The sequence below is a fragment of the Eufriesea mexicana genome, unplaced genomic scaffold (assembly GCF_001483705.2).
Source record: "Eufriesea mexicana isolate 0111107269 unplaced genomic scaffold, ASM148370v2 scaffold10389, whole genome shotgun sequence".
NCBI classification, from domain to species: Eukaryota; Metazoa; Arthropoda; class Insecta; order Hymenoptera; family Apidae; genus Eufriesea; species Eufriesea mexicana.
The window spans coordinates 369,559-381,277 of NW_016918048.1; the positions used below are offsets into that span (position 1 = coordinate 369,559).

The 11,719-nt window shown below is 39.0% G+C and overlaps 1 protein-coding gene across 1 annotated transcript; it reads right to left on the reverse strand.

The window, feature by feature from the left end:
• Window positions 1-4,961: 4,961 nt before the first annotated feature.
• Window positions 4,962-10,774, reverse strand: LOC108553431 (uncharacterized). Its single transcript, XM_017908321.1, has 2 exons — window positions 10,506-10,774; window positions 4,962-5,122 (listed from the first exon to the last, which is right to left on the reverse strand). The coding sequence occupies exons 1-2, from the start codon at window positions 10,654-10,656 to the stop codon at window positions 4,962-4,964; spliced, it is 312 nt and encodes a 103-aa protein (XP_017763810.1). The 5' UTR covers window positions 10,657-10,774.
• Window positions 10,775-11,719: the final 945 nt, after the last annotated feature.

Here is an 11,719-nt window from a genome sequence, read left to right on the forward strand (position 1 = left end):
GTCGTTAAAATATTATATATTATTTTAATATATTTATTTACATTTTTATTTGAAGATTGTGGAAAGCAAAATTCCTATAATAAAATTAATTCGGGAAATGTTAAATAAATATTAAATACAAATATTAAATATAATTAAATACGAAATATTAAATAAATATTAAATGTTAAGTAAATAATAAATACGAAGATTTCTTTGACATAACGAACTCGTTGCATAACTTTGTTATATATAGGTAACTCTATCTATTACTCGACTGTCATATCGAACGACACCAAGTTACGGTTTCTTCTGGTGTAGCATTTTGCAAAATTAATGGACCACTGAATGTTTTATGCGAGAACTTTAAATGGTGCAATTTAGCTTATAACTTTCTTAAGATTGTTACTGGAAAAAGTAACTTTATAATTGGCAAGTTTCGAAGCATGAACTAGCAGCTTTACAGTGTCGAATAATTCTTTGGTAAATGAAATAAAATTTTTCTTGTCGTGACATGTTAAATATAAACGTTATTAATTACTATATCTACAAATCGGTAAATCGATAAATAAATCGTTTATTTTTGCTTCTTAGGAAATACGAACGTGACGTTTATTAATATATCGTTAGGTAGAGTTTACAAACGGTGTGTGAGTGTTTGTTTAGACAGCCATTATTTGCAGGCGAATGCAGGGACAAAACCCTCATGAATTTAAGATGATGAAAGACTCCATATATTCTCACCTAGCTTCTCTTTTTATCGGAAAACGACATCATGCTGTCACAAAATATTCAACGTTTAAACGTTCTTATAATATAAGTTTTATCTATGATATACGATAGCAATTGGTTAAACATTGATAAACAATATACAATTAACGTCTATAAATTTTACCATCTTGTAAACGTTTCGTTTAATAATTAATAGTTCTATAAAATATTTTCAATAAAAATCCAAAACTCCGGTTTTTAAAATAAATTTTAAGAAAGAAGGAAAATAGGAAAGTATCGAGGATTGTTAAATTTGATTTAATAACAAACGGACGGTAATAATTTTCCATTAATAACAAGAATGCACGGTAAACCGAGATAAAGCTGCAGGCAAGTTAGGCCAAATTCGAGGTAGCGGTATCAACATAAAGCATTCGACCTCGGTAAAAACACTAATTAATAATCTCCTTAAGAATTCAGTATTTTCTCTTTATTTCAGTATTAATCTTCTACAAACTATAACAGTCGAAAATCTTCGACTAACACGAGTAGACTTTCTTCACACTAAATCAATTTACGTTAATTCATTTCCAGTGAATAGCAACATTAGAACTAGGAATCCAATAAAAATCACTAGTTCCAATCCAATTTCGAATTATTGTTAATTATTATCGCAGTAAAATAATTATAATTATAACCTGCATACTTCCTTCGTCTAACATTGATCGCCATTTTCTGTACACACATGGTACACTTAGCTTCCTATTCCAAATGCATAGTTCTACTCTCAAAAAGCTAACATAAGCTAGCTAAACGAATCTACACGCAATAACAACGACCCTCGTTTATCTTATTATCTTTTTTCTTAATCTTCGCTTCATCCGGTATTAATTAAAATTTCCTGAGATTCGACCCTTGAAAGGGGTGGAAATGAAGGGGGGGGGGGAGGGAAAGGAGAAGAAATCTTCGCGAGACTTCACCGCGCCATTGTACATCCAGGGAACAAAGAAACACAAGGGCGAAAGCAGCGAAAGAGGAAAAGAAACTGATTTACCTGGCGAATACGGTCTATTGATAGCGTTAGATCAGGCAAGGACGATAAGTGGACGATCACGTCGACAGGCGTGTCAGCAATAATAATACCGTCTGAACAAGATAAACTGCCGGTATAATTAGGAATGCGCCGCTGCTCATCGTTCGATCTCTCCTTTTACCTTGCTTCTGTTGAATTTTACGCTGCGCCTTTTGCGACTGCCACTCCTGAAACTTTTCTAATAGAAGCAATCATTTTTCTCTTCCTTTTTTTCTTACGTTTCATTTCCTCTCTCAGTCTCCCTTTTCCCGCATGTCTCTCTCTCTCTCTCTCGTTCTCACTCTTCGTGTCTCTTTCTCTCTCGTTCCCTTTTCCTGTGTGCCCTTCTGTTCTGTCTCCATCTCTCTGTGCCCCTCTCTCTGTCTATGTCTCTCATTCTCTTTCTGTCTGTCCCTCATTCTCTTTCTCTCCATGCCTCTCTCTCTCTCTCTCTCTCTCTCATTCTACCTCTTCGTGTCTCCGTTCTCACTGTTCGCGCGTGTCTCTCTCAGTCTCTCTCCCTCTCTCGAGCGGCGGTGTCTCGTGGAAAACTTTAACGAGCGTCTAGCTTATCCCCGTCGAGATCTCGCGAGCAAGTTCGTCGGTATAAATTGGAAAGATAACTGAAATCCACGCGCAATTTCGCGACCAACGAGAGGACGCCGTCCTACGCTCGGGGTACACGTGTAGTACGCGTCCCTCGAAGGAATTTTCGATCGGTACTGCTTGTTTTCGTACACGGTACAGGAGTCACGCGATACGCCGGTTTTCTTGTTTGCTTTTTCGGTCGCATGGAAGAGGGAAAATGTCGTGTCGCGAGGGAAACAGCCGAGCTCTGTAAGATTTATTTGCTTACGACGTAATGTTCCCGCGAAGATTGATGCTTTGATGCTTTACGGTGCCTGCGTGAAATATTCCCACGCCGAGCTTTTTCTACGTATGTTTAACGCGTTTGTTTATCAATGAACCCATTTTTTCCCTCCCTTCGAGTGGATATTGCATTGGTCTGGACGATGAATTTCAGATCGGGTTGCAACAGTTGGCGAATACAACGATAATTTTCGTCGAGGTAGTATATTTATTTGTGTATAAGATTAGGAATATGTTCATTGTAGCGGTATTTTAATTATAATCCTATTTAATTACGATTTTATAATTCCTTGCATAAGTAGAATAAATTCCGTTCTATTATTATGCCTTATCTTTGCATGAAAGAGTCACCTTACCACGTGTAAAATATTTTCAGTCACGAGTTACATAGTAGTATATCTAGTTACAAAGATTGGTAACTCTAGTGTTAATGGGTGCTAAAATTGGTACTAATTAAGAAAAATGCGACACTTATTCGAACGAGGCCAATGTCGAACATGGAACAACGCGATACTTAATTATGCAAACTAGTCATCAATTAGTCAACGAAGCTACAAAAAAGTTTCGCCAAACGGAACATTCAATTTCCTCGTAAAGAAACGTCGCATGCGAAAAAAGTCCGAGTGCACTTAACGCAACGAGCGAAAATTCAATTAAATATAATTAAATACGAAATATTAAATAAATATTAAATGTTAAGTAAATAATAAATATGAAGATTTCTTTGACATAACGAACTCGTTGCATAACTTTGTTATATATAGGTAACTCTATCTATTACTCGACTGTCATATCGAACGACACCAAGTTACGGTTTCTTCTGGTGTAGCATTTTGCAAAATTAATGGACCACTGAATGTTTTATGCGAGAACTTTAAATGGTGCAATTTAGCTTATAACTTTCTTAAGATTGTTACTGGAAAAAGTAACTTTATAATTGGCAAGTTTCGAAGCATGAACTAGCAGCTTTACAGTGTCGAATAATTCTTTGGTAAATGAAATAAAATTTTTCTTGTCGTGACATGTTAAATATAAACGTTATTAATTACTATATCTACAAATCGGTAAATCGATAAATAAATCGTTTATTTTTGCTTCTTAGGAAATACGAACGTGACGTTTATTAATATATCGTTAGGTAGAGTTTACAAACGGTGTGTGAGTGTTTGTTTAGACAGCCATTATTTGCAGGCGAATGCAGGGACAAAACCCTCATGAATTTAAGATGATGAAAGACTCCATATATTCTCACCTAGCTTCTCTTTTTATCGGAAAACGACATCATGCTGTCACAAAATATTCAACGTTTAAACGTTCTTATAATATAAGTTTTATCTATGATATACGATAGCAATTGGTTAAACATTGATAAACAATATACAATTAACGTCTATAAATTTTACCATCTTGTAAACGTTTCGTTTAATAATTAATAGTTCTATAAAATATTTTCAATAAAAATCCAAAACTCCGGTTTTTAAAATAAATTTTAAGAAAGAAGGAAAATAGGAAAGTATCGAGGATTGTTAAATTTGATTTAATAACAAACGGACGGTAATAATTTTCCATTAATAACAAGAATGCACGGTAAACCGAGATAAAGCTGCAGGCAAGTTAGGCCAAATTCGAGGTAGCGGTATCAACATAAAGCATTCGACCTCGGTAAAAACACTAATTAATAATCTCCTTAAGAATTCAGTATTTTCTCTTTATTTCAGTATTAATCTTCTACAAACTATAACAGTCGAAAATCTTCGACTAACACGAGTAGACTTTCTTCACACTAAATCAATTTACGTTAATTCATTTCCAGTGAATAGCAACATTAGAACTAGGAATCCAATAAAAATCACTAGTTCCAATCCAATTTCGAATTATTGTTAATTATTATCGCAGTAAAATAATTATAATTATAACCTGCATACTTCCTTCGTCTAACATTGATCGCCATTTTCTGTACACACATGGTACACTTAGCTTCCTATTCCAAATGCATAGTTCTACTCTCAAAAAGCTAACATAAGCTAGCTAAACGAATCTACACGCAATAACAACGACCCTCGTTTATCTTATTATCTTTTTTCTTAATCTTCGCTTCATCCGGTATTAATTAAAATTTCCTGAGATTCGACCCTTGAAAGGGGTGGAAATGAAGGGGGGGGGGGAGGGAAAGGAGAAGAAATCTTCGCGAGACTTCACCGCGCCATTGTACATCCAGGGAACAAAGAAACACAAGGGCGAAAGCAGCGAAAGAGGAAAAGAAACTGATTTACCTGGCGAATACGGTCTATTGATAGCGTTAGATCAGGCAAGGACGATAAGTGGACGATCACGTCGACAGGCGTGTCAGCAATAATAATACCGTCTGAACAAGATAAACTGCCGGTATAATTAGGAATGCGCCGCTGCTCATCGTTCGATCTCTCCTTTTACCTTGCTTCTGTTGAATTTTACGCTGCGCCTTTTGCGACTGCCACTCCTGAAACTTTTCTAATAGAAGCAATCATTTTTCTCTTCCTTTTTTTCTTACGTTTCATTTCCTCTCTCAGTCTCCCTTTTCCCGCATGTCTCTCTCTCTCTCTCTCGTTCTCACTCTTCGTGTCTCTTTCTCTCTCGTTCCCTTTTCCTGTGTGCCCTTCTGTTCTGTCTCCATCTCTCTGTGCCCCTCTCTCTGTCTATGTCTCTCATTCTCTTTCTGTCTGTCCCTCATTCTCTTTCTCTCCATGCCTCTCTCTCTCTCTCTCTCTCTCTCTCTCTCTCATTCTACCTCTTCGTGTCTCCGTTCTCACTGTTCGCGCGTGTCTCTCTCAGTCTCTCTCCCTCTCTCGAGCGGCGGTGTCTCGTGGAAAACTTTAACGAGCGTCTAGCTTATCCCCGTCGAGATCTCGCGAGCAAGTTCGTCGGTATAAATTGGAAAGATAACTGAAATCCACGCGCAATTTCGCGACCAACGAGAGGACGCCGTCCTACGCTCGGGGTACACGTGTAGTACGCGTCCCTCGAAGGAATTTTCGATCGGTACTGCTTGTTTTCGTACACGGTACAGGAGTCACGCGATACGCCGGTTTTCTTGTTTGCTTTTTCGGTCGCATGGAAGAGGGAAAATGTCGTGTCGCGAGGGAAACAGCCGAGCTCTGTAAGATTTATTTGCTTACGACGTAATGTTCCCGCGAAGATTGATGCTTTGATGCTTTACGGTGCCTGCGTGAAATATTCCCACGCCGAGCTTTTTCTACGTATGTTTAACGCGTTTGTTTATCAATGAACCCATTTTTTCCCTCCCTTCGAGTGGATATTGCATTGGTCTGGACGATGAATTTCAGATCGGGTTGCAACAGTTGGCGAATACAACGATAATTTTCGTCGAGGTAGTATATTTATTTGTGTATAAGATTAGGAATATGTTCATTGTAGCGGTATTTTAATTATAATCCTATTTAATTACGATTTTATAATTCCTTGCATAAGTAGAATAAATTCCGTTCTATTATTATGCCTTATCTTTGCATGAAAGAGTCACCTTACCACGTGTAAAATATTTTCAGTCACGAGTTACATAGTAGTATATCTAGTTACAAAGATTGGTAACTCTAGTGTTAATGGGTGCTAAAATTGGTACTAATTAAGAAAAATGCGACACTTATTCGAACGAGGCCAATGTCGAACATGGAACAACGCGATACTTAATTATGCAAACTAGTCATCAATTAGTCAACGAAGCTACAAAAAAGTTTCGCCAAACGGAACATTCAATTTCCTCGTAAAGAAACGTCGCATGCGAAAAAAGTCCGAGTGCACTTAACGCAACGAGCGAAAATTCCCCCGCAACGATACCAGAAAATCGCCAAAGGGACCAAAGTTCCATCGTTTCTTCCTTCGTTTTTGTAATCGCGGAAAAATAGTACCCTAATTCTCGCAACGTCCGGTCTTTGCCAATTATCATATCTCGCATTTTTCCCTTTGACGTGAACCATTTATAGAATCCACTCTGAGAAGAAAACGAAACCAAGAAGCCCTAAGTTACGCGATGCAAGGAACACAATGGCGCCACCACGATCGCAGCGCCGCGCTCGGGAAATGCGGTAATCACGGCGCGACAAACCTCGTAGAACCGTTCGACTTTTTCTCGTTGAAATCGCGTGACTCGCTCGCACTACCCTCTCTTCTCTCCTCTGCTCTCTTTTCCCCGTCTTTCATCGCCGACTCGAGCACCGTCGACCAAATAATACACGTAACCGGGGAGAAAAATTGATACGTTTCAATGGGAATGGTCGTGACACGGTGTTCGTGATGCGGAGGTGGCGCCACACGCAGGTCGTTGCGAGAATTACGCTGCTCGTTTCCTCGATCGCGTATTCCAGCGGAAAGAAAATGCGAAGGATCGAGGAAAACGACGGCGAACTTCTTGCGGTCGAAATTAATCCATTCGTCATCCGGCTCGGTTTCTTATAGGTTAGCCGGACAGCTCGGAGTCCCGATGACAGCCAAAGAATTATGTTAACCCCGTAAACTGCGATTCGATAACATCTATCCGCGTTAATGAATCAATATATCCCGATATTAATTAAACTTTCACCGCCGTTTCACATGAATGACAAACCGTTCCCTCTCTATTGCTACTATTCCTTGCTCGAGGGTCGAAGGCAAGAAACCCTGGGCAAGTGGGGTGCGTTTGCTGATTAATCGGGATTACGTGTGCTAGGGAAGTTGCCGATGGATGTCATTTATAATGGCTAATATGTTCCGGTTCCTCTTTCTTCCTCTTACTTCTTATATCGATTTAAAAGTTACGTCGAATATACGTACATTTTCTGGTTTAGAAGGGAGTATTATTTAGGACCACCTTGCACGGTAATTTACCCTCTAATAATGTTAGATAATCTGTAAATTTTGTTAATAATATGTTTAAAAATAGGAATTTACGGTATTGGTTACTTGTAGAATTTCATTAATATTATTATCATTATTGTATAAATAATAAATAGTAAAAATATTATTAACACTAGAGCTAGCAAAGGGATCAAAACGACTTCTTCTATACTTTTTATCTTTACAATTGCAAAGCGTATGCAGGTGCTTTTGGCAAAATTAATACTGATTTTTATTTCAACGTGATCGTAATCACGTATGCTCTTTTACTTTCGTTGTACTGTTTAATTATCATCCATATTGTATACCATATTTATCGATGTAATATCGTTTATATCGATATTTATGATTTATTATTTACCAATAACGGTAAACATTCTTTTCAAGAATATTTAGGTCTTCTATAATCTTTTTCAAACTTTTTAGCAAAGAATACTAATCTCTTCGATTAAATTATCGAATAAAATAATTAAAACAGTGCAAGAGAGTTCAATAATTCTCCTCCTTTCTTCTTATCACAGAACTTTGTCGTTTAATTAAATTCTATCCCCCTTGAATTTCCTGTTTACAATGAAAAGTTACTCGGCTAACGGGCAAAACGGGTAAAAAAGGTAACGAGATATCAATTTAGACGGTTCCGATTGACAAGGGTAGCAGCAACGTGGTTTTATTGCTCCTTGTTCGTCCCAAGTTCAATTTGTAGCAGGGGCGAAAATTTTCGGGGAACCACGTTCCTGAAACTCTGTCGGATTTCGGTGCCGGAGCAGAATGCTGAATAAGATTGTTGAGAAGCTCCCTTAATGTTCAGTCTGCCCTCTATATACACTTAGAAATGTTCTATAACTTCCAGTACCTATATCTCGCAATCAGAAGTAATAGTTTTGCGGGTCTTAAAGTCACTCGAGCGTCTGATTCTACGAATCGTTGAGCTGTCTTCGAAATTGACAAACGAACCACTCGCCTTTGTTACGGATGATATATATAAAGAGATACCAAAATAAAGGAAAGAAGACAAGGAAATAGCCGTATTCGTCGTATAAGGGATTTTTAAGAGAGACTTTGGAAAATGAAATTTAAAAATCGTCAACGTGAAATATCTTTTTTTTCGCACGAAGTATCTCCCATTTTCTCTCTTCTTTTTTTATTCAGCAAGAGCTTTCGATTAATTTTGGATAAACGGAATAAACTAAATTATCCCCGATGAAAATAGAAAATCGTTTTTCAAACGCTGCGAGCGATATCGCGAGAAATTTTCTTTTGTCCATCATATTTCAGCGCATGAAAAATCAATATTTTGCGCGCAATAAAAAAGGGACAAAATAGCGTGCAAGCTGGTGGCTGCATTTCATTCTTTGACAGAGTTGCATTTCAATATTTACAATGTATATTCCTCTATGGTCGTTTTCCGCTAAATTGAACATAGAAAATCAGTCTTTCTTTCACCGGTCGGCGATTTTATTTTCATTCCGTTGTTTTTGCAGAATTTCGTTGTACTCCGTGGCTTTTAAATAATTTCCACGGACAAAGAGTTGCGAAATAGAACGTAGTTATAACCTTCCCTGTACGCGTTCGGGTTTCTCGACGAAAGGAGTACCGCCTTTGCTCCTTCGCGATCACTCGTGGATAATATAGCAAATAAAAATAGCCCTAATCGACGAGTCAAAGGGAATCATCATTCCAATGGAATTTTAATCTCGACCTATTAACCCGCGAATAAATCGATTCCACGCGGATCGACCTCGTTCCTCGAGTAAAAGGTCTCGTAAAAATCTATTCGTACTGTTTGACGAAAGTACACGTGTAAATTTGAAAATCGAGACTGTTTATCGCTGATAAACAAAATGTCATCGCGATTCTTTTCGGACATCTCGAAGTCTATTTATTTTAGGACGTACGTGTGAAAATATGCAGATAGATTGGAGCAGGGGAGTCGCGGAGAAATATTTTAGTCGATTTTTAATAACCTTCTGCGAGTTGCACTGAAGCGTTCAAATTAACGACTAAGAGATATATTAAAAATCTTTCTTTACAGTATCGGTAGATTACACGTGTAAATTAATTACTAGAACACGTAACAACGATGTTAGAAAACGTAGCAAAAATTCCACGATTCGTCGACTTTAAGTATTGTTTAAATTAATTGGGGTAGTTTCTCTATCTTGCTTCTATTAGCGGAATAAATAATAAATTAATTCATTATTTAATCAGGAACAGGAAATTTCTTCGTTATAAATACCGTAGTAACTAATCCCGAACGAGCCTCGACAAATATCAAAGTAACATCCGGATATAGTTAAAAGTAGGGTTGCATAAAGAAAATCGTTGGTTAATCAGTGATATATATAAAACGAAAGGACAATTCTCTATGATTTATACAACACTTTTCAAAAAGGATTGTTCCTAGCTTTCCCTAATCACTCCGATCTCCAAAAATATTGCAGGCCATTGGGTCTGGCTTTCGTCCTGTCCACTCATTTTCTTTCTTATAGCCCTCTTTCGCTTAGAGCCTACGATATTACAATACCTCGACCAATTCCAACGCAATTAGTCATCAAAAAACCCCATACCGCTATTGACAAGCTCGACTCGAGTCATCACCGACTTCCACGCGGCTGTTAAAACCGTGTCAACCTTTTCATCCCATCACCATCTCCAACTCTATTACCTCCTCGTCACACATTCTTCCATCCACGACTAGCAAAATATACCAAGAAAACGGAATTAACCCACCCAGCATACGTCGAATAATCCGAAACCGGTCTCCCGCGAGACGAGCGATCCGAACAGCAGTTGAAAGCGATACTAGCGCCGCGCGGCGAGATCTCGTCGTCCGAGGAAGCGCTTAACGAGCGTGGCCCGGGGTGAGAGAGACAGAGACAGCCAGAAAGGCGGAGAAAGACGCGCAGGAAAGGAAAGAGCGAGAGAGAGACAGAGAGACAGAGAGGAAGCGACAACAATCGCGCGCGTTGCCGCGGCAAGAACACGTCTGCGAGGAAACACTTACGACAGAGGGCTGGATATCGCGAGCTGCGGATCGTCCCCTGTGGACAAAGAGCCGGCACACCGTCCTCGTACAGCTCTCTAGGCGTGTTCCGATCGAGAGGGCCGTAATTGCACACGAGGGCCTCCACGCGATCCCCGAATCCGACGGCCATTGTACTCTCAGCCACGTCTGCGCCGCTGGATGTCGATTGCTCGGGTCTGGCCGTGTAAATTGCACGACCGCAACCTATCTGGCTAATTGTCGACGACGCGAACGGGATGTAAGACAGGTTGGCCCGCGCTGTGAAATTCACCAATCTGGAATCGAGGAATTGTATGTGACAGGGAATCTGTTGGGGCGTACGGTGATGGATGACAGGAAAGAGTATGTATGCGAGTATACACGTGTGTATATGTTCAGGTGTTCCTTGGGTGCTTGGTTTGTGGGCTGTCGAGATGTCGGGGATGAGTTAACAATTAGATCCTGGCGAGGGATGCAGTGATGTTAGAATCCGCGTGTTTCGTGAGATTGGAATTGGAGATAGGGAAGCATGGATACGTATTAGGTTCAATTTTATGTTTTATTTGGAGATTTTTCGTGCTGGTGCAGTTATCGGTTATTATTCGAGATAATAATTAGATCCTGGTGAGGGATGCAGTGATATTAGAATCCGTGTTTTGTGAGATCCGGAATGAGAATAGGGGACATAGGAATAGGTGCATCAGGGATAGAGCTTTCCTTTCTTTTTAATAATATTTATTATATTAATTAGGATGCGGCCCATTCGTAACTCTCACTTACAGGACACTCTTCTGACACTCTCTTGATACTCTCTCCTCTCACATTCTCTCGACACTCTTTTGACGCTCTTGTTCTGATGCCTGACACTCTCTGACACTCCTCAACTAATCCCTTGCTTCCCTTTTTATATCCATACAGACGGTACCCTCGTACTACACACTTCCAAGGGTCCAAAAATTCCACGTGGATTCTAAGAACTCGTGTATCCTTCTCGCACTACTGATAATCTAGTCTAAACATTCTCTCTCTTCGCTATCACACGGTTTCAAGCACTCATCAATGGCAATCACTGGGTCCAATCACCAATGCCACAGTATTAGGTTAAATTTTATGTTCTAACTTTGGATATTTCGCATTCTTTCGTATTTATCATAATTTCGAATATTTAATCTTGCAATGTAAGATTATTATTCCATTGTTCAGGACTGATAGTG

Bases quoted from the DNA above. Each gene is read 5' to 3' on its own strand.
- LOC108553431 (XM_017908321.1), bottom strand. From the start codon at position 10,656: ATGGCCGTCGGATTCGGGGATCGCGTGGAGGCCCTCGTGTGCAATTAC. The intron at 5,123-10,505 runs GTAAGTGTTTCC...TGCTTCTATTAG, and splicing joins GCGATATCCAGCCCTCTGTC to AAAAGTTTCAGGAGTGGCAG.